This window comes from Echeneis naucrates, chromosome 7 (genome assembly GCF_900963305.1).
Source record: "Echeneis naucrates chromosome 7, fEcheNa1.1, whole genome shotgun sequence".
Classification (NCBI taxonomy): Eukaryota; Metazoa; Chordata; class Actinopteri; order Carangiformes; family Echeneidae; genus Echeneis; species Echeneis naucrates.
Window position 1 is genome coordinate 20,907,066 of NC_042517.1, and position 23,295 is coordinate 20,930,360.

A 23,295-nucleotide genomic window follows, 5' to 3' on the forward strand; every position below is an offset into this window, starting at 1 on the left:
TTTCATATACAATTTTATTATTTTAATAAAGGCATACATGTAGTGTGAGACCAACATTTCTAGAAGAAATTAAAATTTTCCCTCTTTTTTTAAACAGTGATCTCTTTACAAAGCATTAACCAAAGTTACTGTTTTAAAAAAGAAATGCACTGATCACAAGGACCAAACACAGTGACATGAGCACCGTTGTTACTCTGATGGACAGAGGTAATTCCACAGACTGTATTTGGGGCATTACAGACAGTTCATTTCAGCGTTTCACTACCAATATTAGACCTTCACAGCCCAAAGTTTCACACAGTGTCCCCTACTGTACGCTTAACACTTTCAGACAAGGGCACTGTTTCAGTCAAGTATGGAAGCAAAGAGATTTTCATCAGCTACAAAATTGGCAGAAGTGAAATTACCTCTCAAACCTTCCCAGACTTTCAAGTCCTAAACTGTATGAAATTAATCCCAAATTGAGGCTCAATATAGTGTGGTCACACTCAAGTTTGCAGCTCTGCATAGCCACTAGTTGAAGAATCACTTCTGAAATGCTAAGATACTTTTGGGAATACACATTTATGAGCAATAAATGGTGAATGTGTTATTCATCTGTCTGTACAGCACTTTAGGAGCAATGGAAAACTGCTTCCAAGAACTAAATTTATGCACATATGATGTATGACAAAGCTAGAGTACTTACTTGTACTAATACTGGTAGTATTAGCACTAATAGTATTATTTCTATTACCTACCAATGAAGAAAAAAGGATTTGGAGAAGAATGGACATTTTTATAGATTAAGAAAAGAATATATTTCACAGACACAGACACTGTCTTTGTCAATGCTTAGTTGAAAATGTTTTTAAGAAAATTAACATGCATTCACTTTATTGAATATAATACAGTCATATATACAGAGTGAATTAGAGGCTTTCTCTGAAGAGACTTTTTCATGATTAATGCAAACTTTTTTTCGCTCTATAAGGCGCACTTAAAATCCTTACATTTTCTCAAAAATCGGCAGTGCGCCTTATGTATGAATTCTTGTTGTGCTTAGTGACCTCGAACCAATTTGATGTGTTACACAATGTTTTAGTGCGACTTTGGTAAGCGACGAAGCCGCTCAGCTTGATGGATTGTCGGAGCATTCCCAGCTGACACCGGGACGCTGTATTAACGTTGGTCCTTGGTTGAATATGGGTTGCAAAGTCAGACAACGTTAGATAACTAACTATGTAAATTATGTAGTGCTGGCAAGCAACCATCATCCAACATTTAGTCAATGTTACCTTACTATAATTAGACGTCAAGCCAACGTTAGGTTTTTAACGTAAATCCAATTTTCAAATCCATATCAGGAATTTGATGGATTTGTGGAAGACGAATGAGTTCAAAGGTTAGTGTATTTTTCTGTATTTGTCACAACTGAACAATATTCTGAGTTATTATGAATGAGTTCAATAAAGTTCGACTTACCTGATTGTTTTGTTTCGCTTTATATATGTTTTATCATGCGCCTTATAACCCGGTGTGCCTTATGTATGAAAATTGTTCATTGATATTGCGCCTTATGGTCCGCAAATTACGGTAGTCATTTTAGTCATTTCATTTTCAAATACAGACCAAGCCAGACGTGATGAAGTAGCACACGTGTCTTTTTTCACACAAGTTACGTCCACGTGGAATAATTAACTGATTTATCTCAGGTTGAGCAGCCAACAGATAGAAACCTTAAGTGGGTAAAACAGTGCTTGGGGGACATTGCAGCCAGTGATGTGCTCTGGTTGAATTGCCAATACCCATGTTTGTGGAAATCCCTGACGATCCACACTGCCATTGACATGAGATGAGGACATATCTGTCCTTCATGAGCACTGCTGCTCTGGGACATGATGAATAAAAAAAAAAAAAAAAACATGCAACAAAAAGCTATATTCCCTGCACAGTTTCCAACGCTGTGCTCTGCACATTTCCTCATTTGGATTGTGCAAAGGCCTGCATGATGTGGGAAGAATAGCTTTTACATGCTGCAACACATGTCATCTTATCTAATCTTTCACTTGGGTAAATTAGCCAAAATCTATGGTGCACACATTGGCTCATTGGTGAAATCTTTGAGACTTTGCTCACTGTCCACATCCAACCTCCTCAGCTGTCTGCCAGCCTTGTGATGCTGTTTATTGCTGGTGCTGTGGCTATGGCCATTGTGAGTTGCAGATGAGGATCGCTTTCCGTGCTCTTCTTGGTGCCTGTGATTCTGATGATGGCTGCGAATGTGCTCTTGGGCACCACCATGAGAGTGCACGTCATCCCCATCAACGAATCCCACTCCTCTCTTGGTTTCATCAGTGGTTTTGACGTTGTCGTTATGGTTGCTGTTGATTATGTTGCTCTCTGGCACCACCTGTAGGTAGGCCCTGACATGATGGTGGCGGGCACCTGTGTCATCACTGAAGTCAATGACACAACATTCGTAGGTGCCCTCATCAGATGGCTTGACCCTTGAGAGGCGGAGCTTATGGGAGATGTTGCTCCCTACGACCTTTACAACCTGGTAGAGAGAGGAGAAAATTCAATGAAATTTAAAAAGAATTCATGGTCTTGCAAAGCAGTTGCACCTCAATAATGGTTACCCTAATGGTAAAATGGAGCAGCTCAATTACAGTTGAACTGAAACGAACTTTAGCCACAATAAGATCCTTGTCATACCAGACCAAAAAAACCTGCTTGTATCAAATATTGATTTAACTTTTCATTTGGAAAAGGAATAAAGTGTTACCTTTTACAATAAAATTCGACATATAATTCAGTGTGTCTTTCTGTTTGTCCTTTAATATGAATATGAATATGAATATGAAAATGAATATATGGCTATCTGTTCATGAAATTGGGTGAGTGGTCATGGAAGCAGTAAGTGTGCTTGTCAAGGAGACATCCGTCGTTGCTCCCTTATCAGTCTTGTGTCTGCTGGTTGCAGGCAAGCTGCATCATGGCAGTTCCCTTAGCTTAGCATAAAAACAGGAAACAGCAAGCCACTTACCAATTTATCAGTTTTTCAGAAATACATTTCATCTTTATTAATCATATTTTTTGCTTTGCTGAGTTTTAAAGAGAAACTCTCAGGATATTTGCAGATAGGTATTTTAAGTGCAAAGAAAGAATGAAAGCATCATTGACATGATGCTGAAATCTTCAGTGCAGCCTGGATACACTGACTACAAAGCCTGTTCCCAGCCAGTCCCTCATAAAAATCCTGACAAAGGCAATGTTTAACATATTTGGGCCTTTGAAATATGAAGCGATTTCATCTGGAATATAAAACCTAAAAATTCACAGAGCAACAACACAGCCACAGAGCTGGAGAAGGAGGTTATAAGAAGGGATGCAGCTGATAATATGGTGAACATGCCAGTCAGAGAGAGAAATATGGAGCAGAAAGCTAGGGTTAAATGGCCTAGAGCAAATAGTAGCAAGGAATGGGAGACAGTCAACAGGGACAATAATTCTGAGCAGACTAGGAGGAAACGCAAGTGATAGATTAGAGAAGATGGGAGACATAATTTACTCCTATGGTGTCAAAAGATTTGGGGTGAGAGAGAATGAGGGTTGAAAGAGTACAGGTAGCTAAGTCTAGACAGCAAAGAGAAATTGAGAAATTAGTTAAAGACAGAAGACAATTAAGAAAGCAATGGAAAAGAGCTACAGAGGAAGAGAGGGAGGGAATTCATGTGTTGCAAGAGCAGTTGAGAAGTAGGCTAAGAGTACTCAGAAGGGCTGAATATCTTAGGAAAAAGAGAAAAAAGAAAGAATATGCAAGGACAGTGTTTTACAGGGAAAGGAGGGCAGTTTAAAGCAACAAAGATAGAAGTAGATTAGCTGAAAAACACATATTCAGATTTTGAGCATAATACAGTAGTAGGGCTTCCACCTGACATGCCACCATTAGGGGAGATAGATCAGGAAATGGATGTTAGACCACCTAGGTGGAAGGAGGTTGAGGAGGTAGTCAGGCACCTTAGGATATCAGGCGAAGGCTTCTTTGGCCCGAGGGCCAAATGGAGTCCCCTACCGGGTTTTCTAAAAGTGCACCTGATATCCTAAAGTTTTTGTGGAGGCAATAAAGAATAGTTTGGAAGAAACCAGAGCATGGCGTAGGACAGGAGGTGTTCTTATTCCAAAGGAGAAGGAGTCTTGAAACCTGAGTCAATTACGTATGATCTCTCTCCTGAATGTAGAGGGCAAGATTTTCTTTAGTGTAGCTGCACGGAGGCTAGCTAGTTACTTAGAAAGGAATAGCTTAATAGATACTTAAGAACAGAAGGCAGGAATACCAGGTTTCACACACTAGCATGTTTTGGCATCAAATTCAGGCAGCCAAGAGTGAGAAAACAGACTTGCATGTGATATTGTTGGACTTAGCAAATGCTTTTAGGTCAGCGCCCCATTGCCTTATTTGGGAGGCTTTTGACTATTTTAGAATGTCTGGAGTAGTTGTCAATTTAGAAAGAAAATATTTCCAGGATATCAGACTATGTCTAAGTGCAGCAAGTGTTACAACAGGTTGGCAGAGGCTAGAAATAGGTATTATGGCAGGGTGCAAATTTTCTCCATTAGCATTCACAATAGCAATGGAGGTAATTATTAAAGCTTCTAGGTGGGTTGTAGGTGGAGAGTAGGTGGTAGGACGGGATGCACCTTACACCAATTAGGGCATACATGAATGATATGACGTTGATAACTACAACGGTGGCATGTATGAAAAGAATACTCAAGAAAAGCTTAAAGTGGGCTAGTATGACAAGCCTAGTAAGTCTAGAAGTATCTCAATAAGTAGAGGAAGATTATGTGATCGAAAGTTTGCAATAGATGAAGAGGAAATTCCAATAATTAGGGAAAAACCAGTAAAGAGCCTAGGTAGGTGGTGCAAGGCAGATTTACATGACAGAGAACAGGTAGTGCAGTTTAGGAAGGATGCTGCTGAGGGTCTGGATAGAATAGATAAATCAGGACATCCAGGAAAGCTGTGGTGTTTGCAGTTTGGATTATTTCCCAGGTTGATGTGGCCACGGTCGGTATATGAGATTCCAATATATCAATAGAAAATGGAAAGACTAGTAAGCTTTTACATTAGGAAGTGGCTTTTGTGTTCCGAGATGTTTAAGCACTGTGGCACTGTATGGGAAAGGGATACTTCAGCTCCCAGTATCTAGTCTAGTGGAGGAGTTTAAATATACTAAGGTTAGGACAGAGCTCCGGTTATCTGGGAGTAAAGATGTGGTAGTTAGTAAGGTGGTTCCAAACCCAACCAAGGGGAGAAAATGGAATCCAAGAATGGCAGTACAGGAAGCGAAAGCTAATCTTAGGCAAACAGAGATTGTGGGTAATGTACAGATAGGTCAGGGAGGCTTGGGGCTTGGCCCAGGCAAACCGGTGTGGAGTAGAGCAGGTCCCAAAGAGAAGAGGAAGCTAGTTGTGGAGCAGGTTCATAGACAGGAGGAAATAAGGAGTGCAAGGGCAGTGACTCAGGCTAAGCAGGGTCAGAGGTTGAATGGGGAAGGTGTAGATAAGAAAAAGCTTAGTTTGAAAGAGCTGTGGAGTATGGAGGAAAGTAGTATTAGATTTTTGATAGGGGCAACATATGATGTATTGCCAACTCCCCAGAACCTAAAACAGTTAATCTGTCACAAGGACGGTATACGTGGCGACATAACCAGGTTTTAAAAAGCTTAGCTGCAGCCATAGATGATATATGGAGGCAGACAAATTTAGGATGGTTGTAGGCAAAGAGAGTTGCAGTTCAGTTTGTTCAAGAAGGAGGGAAAGTTAATAAGATAAAAAAGAAGCAAGGCAGTTTGGAGGATGCCAGTGACTGGGAGATGCAGGTAGATTTAAGAGCAAAGCTTCTTGTTCCCCAGGAAATAGCCTATATAAAGCTAAGGCCTGATATAATTTTGTGATCTAGGAGTAGAAAGAGAGTATATTTTATAGAGCTGACTGTGCCATGATTCAGTTGAAAAATCATATGAAAGGAAAAAGCTCAGGTATGTAGATCTAGGTAAGGATGCTGAGCAACAAGGGTGGAAGGTTAGGATTTGTCCAGTGGAAGTAGGATGTAGAGGGTTTGTAGCAAGATCTGGTGTTGCTTTGTTGAGGGAGTTAGGAGGAAGGGGACACAGTGTGAGGAAAATAGTCAAAGAAATGTTGGATGAGACTGTAAGATCCAGTCAGTGGATTTGGATTAGAAGAAGCAATTAGAAGAAGCAATCCCTGTGCTGGGGGCCCAGCAGTGGAGGGTGTGGCCTGTTTGAGCCTTTTTGAGACCAGGCGGTTAGTCCAGGTGAGTTGGTCTGTATTGGTTTGATTTGGTTTGATTATAGGACTGTTCAGATGAGTTTGTTTGCTGAATCTGTCCTTGTCCTCCACCTCCTGCACCCTCTATACTTTCATGTCCCCTACCCGAACCAGGGTCTGTATCCCCACCCCACTTTCACTGGTGTAGTTGGTGCGAGGTCAGAATAGTTGACAGTAGTGCTGTTTGAGATAGTTGTCTTTGTGTGAGGAGCGGTGATGGCTGGCATTGGGGGGTGACCCTGGGATGCCAGTGATCACTGTCTAGCCTCTTGGAGGTGTTGTGGGACTAACTTGATGAAACACCGGTGAAAGGAGGTTCCCACCTGATGACCCCAAAGACATGTTAGCTATCAGTGCTCACTGGCCTAGTTAGATATTGTCTATAGGGCATATAGGCAGGGCAACGTTTGTTGTAAGGGAGTTAATCACTGAGTCTGGTCCATTTTTTGTTTGTTGTGTTGTTATTTTTTGTGTTTACTCTAAATGTCTGTCTGGATGTTGGCCAACATTGATATCATACAACAAGATAATAATGATATTCCAGCTGTACAGCCTGCAGTGTTCGGCTCTACCTACACACACACACACACACAGAAAATCAGTCACCCAAACCACAACCACTGATTTTTATGATTTCATGACAGTTAATCTGCAGCAAGCGTCCTGGTGGAAGATTATTTGTTTCATTTAGTTTACATTGTTTCTTCACAGACAAAAGGAATCAATGAAAATTATTATTTATTTTAGCTTTTTAGTTACTGTTTTTCACCCGAATTGCTCTTAGGAGCAAAGCTTGTATGATTAATCAATAGAAGTTGTTGGTCATTGGAGGGAAACTCAACAGGATGAATCAGATGGTGTGGAGCTAACATGCAGCTTACTTTCTTCAGGTGATTAGCAAGAAAAAGGCTGAATTACTTTGCGTCACTTTGTGGTTGTGTTTCCTCAATAACAGGCTCTTCCTACTTGTTGTGAGAAGTTGTGAGTTACTAAAAGCCTTGATGGAGGCTACCAGAGGACAAATAAAAAGCTTTGCTGTATTCCCTGACCCTGTCTCACTGTTTATTATTGGGATGTGGTGTTGCAGACAAAAAGATGCATGGACATTTATGAGAATCTGAATATGATTCACTGCTAGTTGTTGTCCCTGGAGTTGGACATTTAACCACCTACAAGCACCAGCACTGTGTGCTCTTTGGTTGATACTGCAATTTTCACAAAACCATCATGACTGAAGTGAATATGTTGTTATGTTGCCCATCATTCACTGCCCTGAGAGACAGCCAGAACCTGGTGTGTGTGTAATGTGATACAAGTACAGCAGAGACAGCTCACCCTGGACAAGATATATAATCTAATCATTAGCTTTTGTGTTTTGTTGAATCAAACAAATCCAAAACAAACAAGAAAAGCAGATAAAGGAGAACTCACACTGATTTTTGTAGCATCTTTTGGGATAGCCTTTTCAGGAGACACCTAGAGAAAAAAATGTAAGAAAGGATCAAATCTTTATCCTAAAAATTCTTTATTCTTTCAGAAGTATTTTAAACTCTGTACCCATATGTAGCTGATCAGTCAATATGAGTTGAGTATGAAGGGTGAATGAATTGTTTTTATCAGCCTCTGTAAACATACTTCCCCGAACAGATAATTACCAAGAGGCTGGTGAACATTGTCAAATATCTAGCCGCTACGTTTTCTCTCATTTCCATTAAAACAAAATAGATTTTAACATTATTTTCAGCAATGTTGGCGAGAACTGCATTGGAATTTCTTGCCCAGGGCCAAAATGAATTAATATAGCCTTGAAGATTGCTCGAGGGATCCTTGGGGGTTAGTCAACTATCTCTGATAGATTTTTACAACTAGTTTGTGTAATTACATCCATTTCATTTGTGTTCTTGTTGTCAAACTAAGTAAATGTCTTTTAAGCTTGAGATGCTGCTGGATTACAGAGTGAACTTCAGAGTCATGAACTTACTTCATTGGTGGTCCAGGACTGTCTGTCCTTCCAGTCTCCATGGTTCCTAATATACCACCACTGGATCTCCAGTGAATAGGAGGGTGTCCCCGTCCCCCTGAAGGAGCAGGCCATCTCCACATCCTGTCCTCTGTGGGCAGTCATATCATGAGGCACTTCTGTGAACATGGCTGGACAGACACAGCACAACATATGAGATATCACAGGAAAGTCAACTCATGTCACCTTTATTTATATAGCACCAAATCATGACTAGATGTAGCCACATTGTGCCACCAACTGAGGAATGTATTAGAGAGGTTTTATCAGATTAAATTGCTGACACACCTGGCTATTTATCATCTGGTGTCTGTTAGAATGGAGGCCACTATTAGAGAAAGTACAATATTTTTCACGAGAAAGGAAAGACATCAGATGACATCAGAAATGTAGGCTATGGTGCAGCTTTATGAGATTTCCCAGTTGGAACCATAGAAATAGTTTTATTGGCTCCTCACAGAGTTGCAAAGGCAAAGTCCAAAACAACAGGAGTGGGTTGGTAAACAGAGTCCACACGGCAGAAGCACAAAGGGAGGACGGAAAAGACAAGTCTAGTAAATCCAAACAGGGTCGGAAGGAGTCGGGAAGAGGGGACAAGGGAGCTCTCCTGCAAGGGCTTGAGGCAGCTAGCATGGAAGTAACTAACCCATTTCACCGGCGTGCACGAGGATATCGTTTTGTGTTAGTATTGGTGTACAATACCCACAAGTAGTGCCATTGTGCACCATCTTGGCTAAGAGAGCTGCGCGGGCGCTGTTTCAGGTCATCTCCCGAGTTGGGGTCCCAAAAGAGATTCTGACTGGCCAGAGCACCTTGATCATGTCACATATGCTCAGGGAACTATAAGAATTAATGGGACAATCAGAAGGTGAATGACGTGTCACAGTTCAATGCCTACCCAATGTCCCAGGTCGATGAAGTCCTGGATCGGCTAGGTACTGCTTGTTTTTTCATGACACTGGATTTGACCAAGGGCCACTGGCAGATTCCCTTGTCTCCAGAGTCCAGGGAAGAAACGGCTTCCTCCACTCCGTCCGGGTTGTACCAATTTATGACACTGCCTTGCGGCGTGTGACGGTGGTGCTAGAATCACAGAGGCAAGCGGGACTCATAGTCAATCCGAAGAAGTGTGCAGTTGGATAGAGGGAGGTCTGGTATATGGGGTACCACTTGGGCAAAAAACGGCCGCGATTGCAGCCTGCCCGAGGCCCAAGACCAAAAAGGAGGTGAGACGGTTTTTGCGTCTGGCTGGGTATTACCGGAGGTTCATTCCGAGCTTTGCTTTGTTTTGCCAGCCCCTTGACTGACCTCACCCGTAAAAGTGCCTCAGATCTGGTCCAGTGGATGGAGTGGTGCCAGCTGGTGTTTGAGAGGGTAAAACAAACTCTTTGTGGGAAGCTTCTCCTGCACACCCCTAACGTTTCTCTAATTTTTACCATCCAGACAGATGCCTCAAACAGGGGGCTCAGGTCTCCCCGGCCTGAGTCGGGCAGTGGGGGTGTGTGGAGGTGGGCGTGGTTTGGGCTCTGACTGTGGAAGGGGGAGGAGTACCTGGAGGAAACCCACACAGACACGGGGAGAACCGTGAACCGAACCCACAACCTTCTAATTGTGGGGCGACAGCGACAGCACCACTACGTCACCATGCTGCCCTTAAAACAAAAACAAAAAAAAAAACACTTTTACTTAATATGATAAGAAGGATCATCCTAACACAATTTTATTCTGCCTCCATTCGTCCAAATGACTCATTAGAGGAGAGAGCTCAGCTTGAGGCCTGTACTTCATGTCATCACAGGATTCAATATCTGAACCTGAGCCAGTCAGACTTGGAGAAGCTGATGCTGGCAGGTAAATGTCAGTAATTGTTTTGTAAAAAGGCCTACTCCAATCCAAATCATATTAAACCCAAACTACAAACAAACCCACTAAGCTGAAAAACTTTATTCCCTTTTTCTTTTTAAAGCTGCGGGAAATGAAACAGGCAGCATACACGTAGCACCCACGCCTCGAACCACACGCACATATAACACATTCACTCACTCTACACAAATGTTTTATACTTTCCTGACAATACAGTCTCCAACATGACTAACAGAATCTTCAGTATCGTTGCAGAAAATCCTACTCTGAAATACCTTACCGTACTGCACACTGGAGCAAATGATATGGTGAAGTGCTTAAACAAGACTTAGATAATCTGCTAGATTCAGTGAGCTCTCTGAATGCATCTCTGAATGAATCTTCTTCAGTGGGCCTTTACCACTAGTGAGAGGAGGAGCGATTCAGTGGACTGTTGGCACTAAACAGATGTCACTAAACATCACTGTATGTGATGTCCACTTAATGCATTTTATTGACAATTTTAACTTGTGCAGGGACCATAGACATTTTTTAAAGGAGGTGGAATTTCCAGAAATAAGTCAGGAGGAAAACTTTTTTCTGCCAACCTATCTTTCTGCCTGCTTCACACTGTTCTCACTCTCAAGGACAAGAGACAAAAGGAATCCAAACAAAAGGGGCAAACATCAAAACATGAAGGAGAACAGTGAGGGATGTCAGAGCGAAAAAGAAGATGCCTCATATCCTCCACTGGAGGCCACTGCTTGTGAGGATTCACCTTTCATATCACCGAAACACCACCTAGCCCACCATCTCCAACTGTCCAAACTCCATCTATCTCATCATCTTCACTAGGTATCCCATCATCCTCCTTCCCCATGCTGGAGTTTACGGACCAAATGAACAGAATTGTCAGTGTTGGCATCAAACTTAGACCTCGAACACCTGAGGTCCTGTCCCCCCAAATTCCTCCCCACCCCGAACAGGCGCCACCTCCGCCCCCTCCACGGCTAGATCTGAACCTACTCCAGTTCCCCAATAAGAGCCCAACACAGCTACTTGTGTTTACAAATCATATGTTCTGGGCCCAGGTTTTAAGGAAAATGTAGTGTCTGACATTTCCAAGGGAAAACCAGGGCCCATTGTGTTGGAAGCTTCATTGATTCATATCTCAATAGGTAGGAGAAGATCAGTCCATCCCTCTGGAAAAATGTCATTACAAAATTAAATATGTATTCCATGCTAGCCACAGTCTGCTCCCAAACATGGGGATGTTCGAATTTTTAGCACATTTAATTTAGCTCTTTTATATATCAGGTCCTTGGCAGGCAAATCATTCTTTTCAAGCACAAGCTTGATATTATGTTTTGAACTGAAACTTGAGTGAAGTAAGAATGCGTAAGAAAGGAGGTGGAGTCGCCATTTAATTTAATGCCAGCAATCAGTGCCAGAGAGCTTCTCATAAGCAGTCTGACTCTTTCAAATATGTTGCTATTCAATCAAAATCCCCCTCTATGTAAACATCTACAAACACCCAAAATACAATGCAAAGTTTTCAGATGAGTTTGCCAATTGTTTGCATTGATTTTGACTGTTGTCTTCGTGGATGACTTCAACATTCACATTGACAATATCAAAGATACATGTGCTCAAGAACTTTTGAGCACTCTGGATAATTTTGGGCTTTCTCAGTATGCAACAGATAACAAAGGGCATCTATTAGATTTGGTTTCCAAAGGGCTTAATATCGCTGAGGTTGTAGTGACGGACGCTGCTCTTTCTGATTATTACTGTGTGTCATTTAAAATCACCACACCTGCTATTCTTAACCTAATTGAAGCAGAGATAATCAAAAAGCGTTATGTTAATGATAACATCTGTGCAGTCTTCAATCAGTCTTTTACACCATTACCAACACTGCCCTCAGCTTCAATTGATGACCTTGGAAATAGTTTCATTTCCAAAGTTATGACTATGATAGACTCCACCCCATTTAGGACCTATGTTTTGTCAGGAAGGAAAAAAGCAGCTTGGAGGAACACAACACCAGTCAAAGACAAGAGAAGAGTCTGCAGACATGCAAAACGCAGGTGGCAAAAACACAAACTCATAAAAAAAAAAAAAAAGCCAGAGTCCCTGCAAAATTTTGTTATTTTCATAATGACAATAAAGACTCTTGATTCTTATGAGATTTACAAAAGCAGTGTCAACATCTATAACCATGAACTGAAGAAGGCAAGGCAGAAACTGCAACAATGCCCAAACATTGTTTTCTGTTGTGGATGGACTAACAAACCCCACAACATAAGTCCCTCCAGAACTGCTATCCAACAAATCATGCAATGATTTTGCAGCCTTCTTCACAGATAAAATTTCAAGGACAAAGACAAACAGTGTGCGACTCCAGCTCAGGGAAAATGATACAGTCTTGCTCACTATTATTGGCACCCCTTAATTTTTTGCATAACCTGTATAATATCTTCAGAAATAAATGGAAATGTGCCAAACGTATATCACTAGGATCTTTTAATTGGAGGTCCAAAGTAATTTAACAAAGTAAATAGTCTTTTCAACTTAGATATTGTAATTTCAAAGAAAAAAACACAAAAACAGCACGCACAGCCATATTGGCACCCCTCCTTCATATCTGGCTGCACACCCTTTGGCAGCGATGACATTTCTTGTATCCATCTATAAGTTTCTGGGACTTCTCGGGTGGTATTTTCTCCCTTTGCAATTTATTCAAGCTCTTGAACATTTGCAGATTTGCAATGGCATATTTCAGCTTCTCCCCAAAGATTTCCAATTGGATTGAGATCAGGACTCATTGCTGGCCATTTTAAAACAGTCCATTTTTAACTTTTCAACCATTCTTGTGTGCTTTCGGATGTGAGCTTTGGATCTTTGTCTTGCTGGAGGACTCAAACCAAGTTTTCTTACACTGGGTAAGACATTTCACTCTAAAATCTTTTGATAATTGTCAGGTTTAAACCACCGAGAACATTATTAAACACACAGGGAAGAAAGACAAAGGACAACAGCGCTCATTTTACTTGCAAGGAGAACAGACAGAGATGTGCTCAGTGACACTCTCTACCCGCTCTGGAGTATCTCTTCTGTTCTCCCCCTTTTTATTTCCTTAGGGTGGTCCCTAGTTACAAAATCTTGCAGCTCTAAAGGTGAGAATACACAGCTGCAAGTAGTGAATGAATAGATGCTTGTTATATGATTTATATTCAAGTTATAAGTCACAAGAAACACAAACACATTGAGGGGTTAGTTTATGAACGAAGTAATCTCGCTTCGACATCCTCCCTTTCTTTATAAATCTTCTTCGAAGGTCGTTGCTTCTTCTTCGGAGGTATGACCTCTGCTCCTGCTAATAAAAACACAGGTTTCTGCATTCTTGCAGGGTCAGTAAAAGTTGAGCAGTACTGTGATAATCACTTTATGTACATTTATTCTAACATTTGCCTCCTGTTTATCACATTCTTGCTCAACTTCTCATATCACTCTGCTCAGTCACTTCATTAAGATTTTCAACTACGAGATCATTTTTATGAGCACAAGTAAGTTTACACTTGGAGGTAATGTTTTTAACATTTATAATCTTTTTAAACTGAGAACAAATCCAGTACATTTTTAATAGGGTCTTCTTCTCCACTACTCTCCTCATCAGTTTGAGAATTACTTTCCAGTAAGGGGTACATTTGAGCCACTTTATCTTCCATGGGTGAAATTGCTGTAGTAATTAGACAGTTAATAAGAGAACGCAAGCAGGCCACACAACAACATCCACACAAAGTTAAGATTGCAGCAAACACTGCTATAGAGACCAAAACAGAGGACACTAGAGCTTTATATTTTCCGAAAACATCCATCCAGGAATCCCACATTGAGGTGTCAACCCCAGAGTGTTCTTTCATTTTGCCGTTGAGAGCTCGGAGTCCCTCTATGGCCTTAGTAAGGCTGCCATCAGCAGCTGTGTTGTTGGGGATGAATGTGCAACACTGCTCTCTGAACATAGCACACACACCTCCTTTCTCAGCCAACAACATGTCCAGGGCTATCCTGTTCTGGAATGCCATGAGAGAAGTTGCAGACAACTGTCCATGTACCGCCTCAAAGCCGCTCTGTGTCCAATTACCTAACTTTTGAACGTTGTAGTGGATGTAGTTGATCCTGTCTGCATTTTTATTAATTGTACACCAAGTTGTAATCGTTTAGTCCAGTTCTGTGCACGTGGATGGTTCCCATATGAACCATGTGACCATCTGCTTCCACGATATGCAAAAACTTGGCCCCGTCTGTTCCCTCCAACATGCTGGTAAGCTCTATCTCTTTTTTCTCAATTTTATCCTGTTGTGAGTCTAGGTAAACTTACTTGCATTGTAACAGACATAAAGTTCAGTTGTGGTTCTTTCCCCATTTTGGGGACGGTTACATGGATTGTATGGCAGATTAGGCCATCATCTTTGAACTGATCTTGAACTACGTCTGACTGTCAGTAGGGTGTTCTTTTCATTAAAGGCTTCATTGCACCGTCTATAAACATACTGTTTGTGTGCATTGCCAAAGCTAAATTTTTGTTTCATCTGTCCATAAAACATTTTCCCAAAAGGATTGTGGTTTGTCCAGGTTCTCTTTTGCAAAGGTCAGTCACTCCTTTTTATGTCTTTTCTTCAGTAATGGTGTCTTCCCTGGCCTCCGCCAATAAAGCCCTGCTTCGTTTAGTGTGCAGCATATGGTACTTGTTGAAACAATTACCCCAGACTGTTCCAGGTTGGCCTTCAGGTCTTTAGATGCTTGACGTGGTGTTTTTTCCACCATTTGCACCAACCTTCGAAGGCGTCTGTCATCAGTTTTTTTCTTCCCCCCATGTCCAGAGAGGTTCTTGACAGTTCCATGCTTGGCAAACTTCTTAATAACATTATGCACTGTTGAAACAGGCATACCAAGGCCTTTGGAGATGGCCTTATACCCTTTGGAAATCTTGTGTTTGCTAATAATAGCATTTCTGGTGTCCTCAAACAGCTCCTTTGTCTTCACCATTGTGACAAAGTAACAGTGAATAACAGGTGGCTTTTTAAAACACAAAAATCATCATTCATTGGCTAATTCATGTAACAAGGGTACAGGCAATTTATCACCGGCGATTCTCATTTGTGATTTACCACAGGTGAGAAAAATGAGTCCATGCGTTTGTTACTTCTAGGCTGGACTACTGTAACTCATTACTATCTGGATGTCCAAACAAATCTCTGAAAGGCCTTCAGTTGATTTAACAGGAAAAGAGATCACATCTCTCCTGTTTTAGCTGCTCTTCATTGGCTCCTGCCAAAATTCTGAGTAGAATTTAAAATCCTTCTGTTAACATAAAAGCTCTTAATGACCAAGCTCCATCATATCTCAGAGAGCTCATAGTTCCTTACTGTCCCAGTAAACCACTCCGCTCTCTAGATGTAGGTTTACTTGTGGTTCCTAGAGTCTCCAAGAGTAAATCTGGAGGCAGATCTTTCAATTATCAGGCTCCTCTTCGACAGAACCAACTTCCACTATCAGTCCGGGGGATGGACTCCTTAGCAATTTTCAAGGCAAGACTTAAAACTTTTCTGTATGACAGAAGAAAAAGTTCAAGAAGTTCAAGTCCATCTACTCTTTAGTTATGCTGCTATAGGCCTAGACTGCAGGGGAAAGGACTGAGCACCTCTCTCTCTCCCTCTCCCTCTCCCCTCTCCTTCTCTCTCTCCCTCTTGCATGCGCTGACATACCAACAACCATGCTTCTCTGAAATCCCTGTTTCAGGCCATCTACTCTTTAGCTATGCTGCTATAGGCCTGGGCTACTGGGGGAAGCACTGAGCCCTCCCTTTGCATGCACTGAAAACAACCATGCTTCTCAGAAATCCCCATTTCTCCCAGTTCTAAGCATGTGTAATGTGTACTGCATTCACTAACCACGTTTCCTGAAGTCTCTGTCGCTCCCAGCCCCTCTCCGGTCTCTCCCTATCCTCATCCTGCAGTTGGTGACTCATTGCTATCCCATGCAACGCCCGCTGCTCCCATATCTTAATGAATACCATACAGCATATCTATGAACTTCATGCAACGTTATGTTCCTGCCTACACCTGCTTTGAATATCCTCTTCTCTTGTTCTCATTCTCCCCCCCCCCCGCCTCTCTCACTCTCCCTCTCTCAACACAACCAGTCAAGGCAGATGGCCTCTCCCCGGAGCCTGGTTCTGCCCAAGATTTCTGCCCCTTAAAGGAAGTTTTTCCTTGTCACTGTCGCCAAGTGCTTGCTCATTGGGGGAAATAATTTTATAAAGAGTTTGGTCTAGACCTGCTCCATATGTCAAGTGCCTTGATGTAACTCTGCTATGATTTGGCACTATACAAAGAAATCTGGTTCTTTCCTAAAAAGGAATAATCTGGATGCTTCATAATAATAAGTAACTACAGGACAATATCAAATCTTCCATTTCTAGGAAAAATTATTGAAAAGATTGTCTTTCAAAAAGCTCGTGCTTTCATGATAAAGAACAATCTTTTTAATGCATTTGAGTGTGGATTTTGCCCACACCACAGCACGGAGACTGTACCTATCAAAGCTTTAAATGATATACATCTGAATAATGATGACTCCAAAATTTCGGTCTTGGTATTATTAGATCTATTGCTGCCTTTGATATGGTTGAGCATGACATACTACTTGACAGACTGGAAAAGTGGGTTGGACTCACTGGCACTGTACTACACTGGTTTAAATCATGTTTACAAGATAGGGACTACTTTGTGTCAATTGGTGAGCATGTGTCTGAAAGAAAAAAGATGCGTGGAGTGCTGCAAGTGCTGCAAGTGCTGCCATTCTCGGACTACTTGTTTTCAATATATACATGTTGCCCCAAGCTCATATTATGGATAACCATGTTTCTTATCATGTGTATGCAGATGACACACTTTATATTTCGGTGTCATCACATGATTGCAAGCCCTTACTTTCACTGTGTGAAGTGTATTCATCAAATCAATGAGTGGATGTGCCAGAGTTTTCTTCAGCTTAATGCAGATACTGTAAGACAGAAGTGAATGTTTTTGGCCTCAAAAATGAAAGGCCAAAGATCAGCACTCACCTTAACTCCACTCACTGACAGCATTTTAGGCCAGAAATCTTGGTGTAATTATTGATTCTGACTTGAATTTTAACAACAATTTAAAGCTCATTAACAAATCAGCTTATTACCACCTGAAAAATATAGACAGAATTAAGGGATTTCTGTCTAAAGAAGTCACAGAGAAACTAGAAAGTAGATTGGACTATTGCAATGGCCAAAACAAAAAATCAATTAAGACAACTAAAGTTGATCCAGAATGCTTCTGCAATCACTATACTGGCTTCCTGTGAGTCAGACTGTAAAATCTTACTGTTGATCTACAAAGGACTAAATGGTCTAGGACCAAAATATATTCTAAACTTATTAACTCCATATGAAGTATCCAGACTACTGTGTGTTCCCACAATCAGAACCAAACAAAGTAATTCAGCTTTCAGTTATTATGCTCCTCACCTCCGGAACAACCTCCCTAGACACCTGATACCAACTGTTCATTCATTTAAATCAGGCTTGAAAACTTTATTATTCGCTGGAGCTTCAATGTATCTATATATATTCAATATATCACTTTAATGATTTTACTCATTCTAATTTACTGGTGTAATTTCTTTATTTTTTCTTTCTTTATCTTTGAAATGTATGTTCTATTTATGACTTTAATGTCTGTAAAGCACTTTGAATTGCCTGGTGTATGAATTGTGCTATACAAATAAATTTGCCTTACCTTGCCTTGCCTTACAGCCAATACCAGCTACAAAGCTACAGAGAGTACTGACTTATATTAAGTGACTATATGTAATTTATTCCTGACAGATGTCAGATTTCCGGAACTTGTTATAGTTGGCTGGGTTTCCACAATCATTGAAATAGATTTTAATTCATGAAGTCATTCAGTGGCCTTCTGATGTTGGCTGATACTGAATCACAAGAAAACAATAGTTTAAATCCTCTACTTTTTTAGCTTTCCATTGAAACCCACATTTCCATTAGCATCTAGCATATAATGCTATTTGTATTTGGACAAATATAGGACACTGTACAGGTTCAAGTAAACAGTTCACAAATACTGTCAGAATTGACCAAGTTCAACGTTGGTTTTGCCTTTTCTCCCCTCTTGTGTACAGTATGTCCTCATATTTTTATATGTGCTGTCCTGACCTATGGAGATGGATTCCAGAGTCACGGATGCTGACACATGGCTTTTGAGAATTTAAGATCAGGTAGATGTTGTTATTGTGTTCATGTGTTCATTTGAAGCTGCACAGAATCAGTAAGGTCCAGTTCTGGAGGCTTGTGAGAGACAGAATACAGATGTTAGCAATGCAACAACATTTTATAAAATTGGGGGTCCCAAGCTTTTGTTTGTTCAATCAGTTGTTTGTATTCTGTCTGTGAGTAAACATCATTGGCTGTACAGGAACAGCCACTAATCGCTCCTGTGGCAAACATATGCTTCTGGATGCTGCTGATTCTATTTTAGGTTATGATTATGAGACAAAACTTGTTGCCGATTGATGTTTGCAAGTTTTTTCTTGTTAGTTAATTCCACTGTCCTAGTGCTGCTCTGCTGCTGACAGGAAGGTGCTGCAGGGGGTGATGAAAACTGCCTAGAAGATCACTCACAGCAGCCTTCCTTCCATTAAACATGTTTATACCAGTAGGCACAAGAGCAGTGCATATTGGCCACTCAGGCCATGAACAGTTTGACCTTCATCCCCTGGGTGGGAGGCTGCAGTGCATTAAAACCAGAACAACTATACTCAAACGCAGTTTCTACCCAGAGGCTAAAAGACTGACAGACATGCCAAATTCAAAGATCTATCTTGTCTTGCATGCACTAGGTATGTATGTTTTAGTGTGTACACATGTATGTATATACATGTATATAGGTTTGTCTATGTGTTTATAGGTGTACATAGGCCTACCTTTATATGTATTTTATCTTAGAACTGATCTTAGAGCTGATGGATCGGTAGCTAAGTTTCTGGAACACGTGCTGGAATGTGTGTATGTGTGTGTCCATGGGGGTCTCTATGTGTAAATGTTTAGTATCATGTTTTGTATTTATTTTTCATCATGATTCACTTGACATGTCTTGACATTAGTGTGTCCTCAGGGGTTCAGGTTCAAGTTTTTTCCACATTGTAGCCACAGTGGGAACAAGCTGGCTACCCATAAATTAACCAAATGTTCAGTGCTGATTTTCACCTGGACTTATCTATTAACCTTGGCTGTTTAGCCACCAATGCTGTCTAAGTCTAAGCCTCCAGTCATACATATCTCTTGTACATTGATCTGGAAATCAGCTTGTTTTTCTCATTTGTGAAACCTGAAATGCACCAGGTATTGATTTGACATTATGCAGCCGGAGCCATCAACAATTCCCATATCACCTTTGTAGTAGATAATATTCATAGCTGGCACATAACAACTGTCATGTAAGAATTCGAGACACTAAAGTTGCCCTAACCCAGTGATAGTATGTCATTTCCCACTTAGCTGTGAAGCCACATCACCAATGCACAGTTTTTTTCTGCCTTATGCTTCACATAATTGAAGACTGTGAGAAAAATGTGCTGGTCATAGGTAGATAATTTTATTGCATCTCTATTCTGTACCATTACACTGTCCAGCCCTGAATGGTGGTGTTGATTTGGATGTGTTTTTCCTCCAATATTATCATGTCAAGAACAAACAGTGGAAGGCTCTCAGACTCAGCAGCTGAAGCACAGCAGCCAAGTGAGACTCTGAGTCAACTCAATTACCACAGTAAGGGAGAGGGGTGGTGGAGAGATTAACATGAAAGCATGAAAACTGTGTGTGTGTGTGTGTGTGTGTGTGTGTGTGTGTGTGTTTTTGAGTGATTACAAAATGAATCAGCAGAGATTGAATTCATGTGAAAGTTGGTGTTTCTGAGAGCAATAACTTGTGTGTTACTGAGAGTAATATATTTCAAGAATAAAGGTAGGAATTAATATGAGACAGCACATCCGACAGGGAAAGAGAGGAAGGAAGGTGGAGGACAATGTGTGAGGTAACTGATAGCCCTAGGCAGAGACGCATGTTATTGTTGATTTCTTTGAGAAATGGAATGAGTCAATTAAAGCTGCGATGAAAGGTATACAGGAGGTATTTCACCGTAATGTTTTCTTACTCCAACCTTTCTAAACTTCCATCTCACTCCACTCAATGCCTTTCTGAGACACCAACCATTGAAAGGACGGAGACTGCTGCATCTTATCATTAAAGAGCATTTTTAAAAAATCACACACAGTGGGTAAAGTATGTCATGTGTCACTACAAACTCAGTAGAAGTATCTACTCAACCACTGGACTATCCAAAAACATAAAGCTGCGATAGCCTTAAGATTGAAGACCATGACAGACTCACACTTCCTTTAATTTTCTGTCCCAGCTGAAAACTTGACAAATACTCATATCTACTCGCTTCATTCGCTGCAAAATAGATCCAACACAAAGAAAACATGGATGGCCCCTGAGGAGTATTACTGTTGTGACAAAAAACTTTTTATCTGCTCACCTCTCCCCTCCCACTCCATCCCTCAATCAAACTAAAATACTCAATCACTTCAATGGTATTGATTATTTTACAGCTGACTGCCAGACATATTAAGAGCCCCATGCATGCATTTGCTTCTATACATTTTATTTGTGGGCTTCTATCCAGAATCACTCAGCATTCTCCTCTGAACACCACAACTCAATTGCTGCAACAGTCTGGTGTTGTTGTTTTTTTTTTTAATATATAAATACATATGGGCTTGAGCAACACTGAGCCTCTTCGTGCCTTTACTGCTCTCAATCTGAATCTGTCATGATTGGGCAGTCAGCAGCATCAGCTGCTGACTGTCAATGCCATTCAGAGTGTGAGATGGCTGGTGGTGCATGTAGGCTGCCTATAGTTCTCTCAAGTGCTTTTCAGCTTCCTGAAATGGCTTCATAACAGCTGAGGAAGTGGTTACACTGCAGTTTGACTCAACAGCTGTTTGTATCCCTGGTTACACTTCAATAAAAAGAGGGGTTAACATCTGGTAAAATTTCTATTGAAAAGGATTTATCATTACAATTAAACTGCACTTAACCCTTCCCCACCACCACCACCATGCCCCCGATTATTTAGAAGCATAATCTCTGACCTTTAAACTTCACTTTGTTATAGATTTTGTTAAAAAGCTTAAATTTTGTTCTGCTGTATCTTTATTTCACAATTGATTACAGATGAAATAGATGTAAAAAATATAGTACCTTGGTGTCAAATGTGTGCAGATGCATTTCTTCTTACTGAATATTTGTGTCCATACTGCAACAAACTTTTTATATTGCCACACAGTATCACATGTAACATACATGTGATACCAGGTTGTGTTTATATTCACTGACATACTTACAAGGACATGAGCACATGCAAATTGATGTCTGTATAATTAACCAATTATACCACACAGTTGCTGATGATCATCATTTTTATACAGTATGTAGGTTGAAGCAAAGTCATAAAGTCAGTGTGTGTAGGAGGCTTAAAACTGATGGAGGAAGAGCCAAATTCTGCAATGGTGAAGGTGTATAAGGTTTATGTCACAGGTCATAACCATGGCAAGACTGAGCACAGCAACAAAACACAAGGTAATTAGAATGCATCAGCAAGGGCTCTCTAAGGCAAAGCTTTCCAAACTGACTTGGGTTAAAATTGTCTGGATGTTCACCCTCTTGGATTTTGTCTGCTCCTCCACTTGAGCACTTGAGCTCAGTTTCCTGCTGTTTTGGCCCAAATCTTGGCTGCCAGCTGCTAGATAAAGAAACTTACTGCTTCATTCAAGAGACCAAATATATGAATCACAATGTACAGCATAATTCAAAATGGTGACCAGCAACAGTAACTGACCAACCAATCATGGTGTATACAATCACTGATAAATTATTAGTTTTTAGATCTAGGAGAAATTGTTGTCAGAGCAGTAAAGATAACATATTTACTGCCAATATTATGAGGTCTCAAACTCTAGTCCATACTCTCCATAAAGACCAGCATTAATAGAATAATGAAGGAATCTCCTCGAGTACAAGGCTTGATTTTGTTCTGTTGGTCCACATCAGCAGTAAAAAACACTAAACAATTCATTAGATCTATTGGAGTATTCCAAAAACTGGTTGGTTTTGACCTTAATACAAAGAAACCATACTGCAAATGAAATCTCCTCCAAATGAAGCTTAGTTAGTTACACGTGCAAGATGCAAAGGGCACAGCAAACATAGGTAGAGTTGTAACATAGAGCACGTTACAGACTCCTCACATCAGGAATGTCATCTGGTATTTTAGCTCCTTTGTTGGAGCCTATAATTGGACACACCTCTTTGTGACCCTTTCAAATAACTGAATTCTCGGTTCAGTGCGACTATATCCACATAGAAGAAGAAAAAGTTAAACCACCTCAAAACTCACAGCAGCACATGGAGCTGACTTACTTTCAAAAACCTACCCAGAATTTTAAAGCAAGTCATATTTGATAAATCAGAATGATAACTGAGAATCTGACCTGCTGGCATCTTTTCATCTACTCAGCTGCTGCCACATTAACACATGTAGAGAGTGAGACAAAAAAGTCAAAGGAGGATGATACACGACTAAGACACAGCCAAAAAAAAAAAAAAAACTTGGCCAAGAGCATGACTCCAACATGGGAGATTAAAAAAGAATAACAGGTAGGAAAAGTGTCACATCTAATGGGGACATGACACATCAAACCTCCTCAGAGAGACTAAGCCATCAAACCAGAACAAGTCTCTCTAAAAAAATGAATCAGCAGCGTCTTTGCCGCACTAATCAGAGCCGACACTGGGAATGCAAGTCCTTGGTTGTAATCTATTTGCAGTGGCAGGCGCTAAGCTTCATTCGGAGGAGATTTCATTTGCAGCATGGTTTCTTAGTCTTTCCGAAACTAAATCAAATCAAATCAAATCA

General features: G+C 40.7%; 1 protein-coding gene across 1 annotated transcript in view; it reads right to left on the reverse strand.

Annotated features, from left to right (window-relative positions):
- Positions 1 to 2,068: 2,068 nt before the first annotated feature.
- vstm2la (V-set and transmembrane domain containing 2 like a) overlaps positions 2,069 to 23,295 on the reverse strand; it is a 44,498-nt gene continuing 23,271 nt past the window's right edge. The window contains exons 2-4 of the mRNA XM_029505502.1: positions 8,321 to 8,490; positions 7,771 to 7,815; positions 2,069 to 2,539 (exon numbers count right to left, since the gene is read on the reverse strand). Coding sequence (XP_029361362.1) covers positions 2,069 to 2,539; positions 7,771 to 7,815; positions 8,321 to 8,490 — 686 coding nt within the window. The remainder of the gene's footprint in view (positions 2,540 to 7,770; positions 7,816 to 8,320; positions 8,491 to 23,295) is intronic.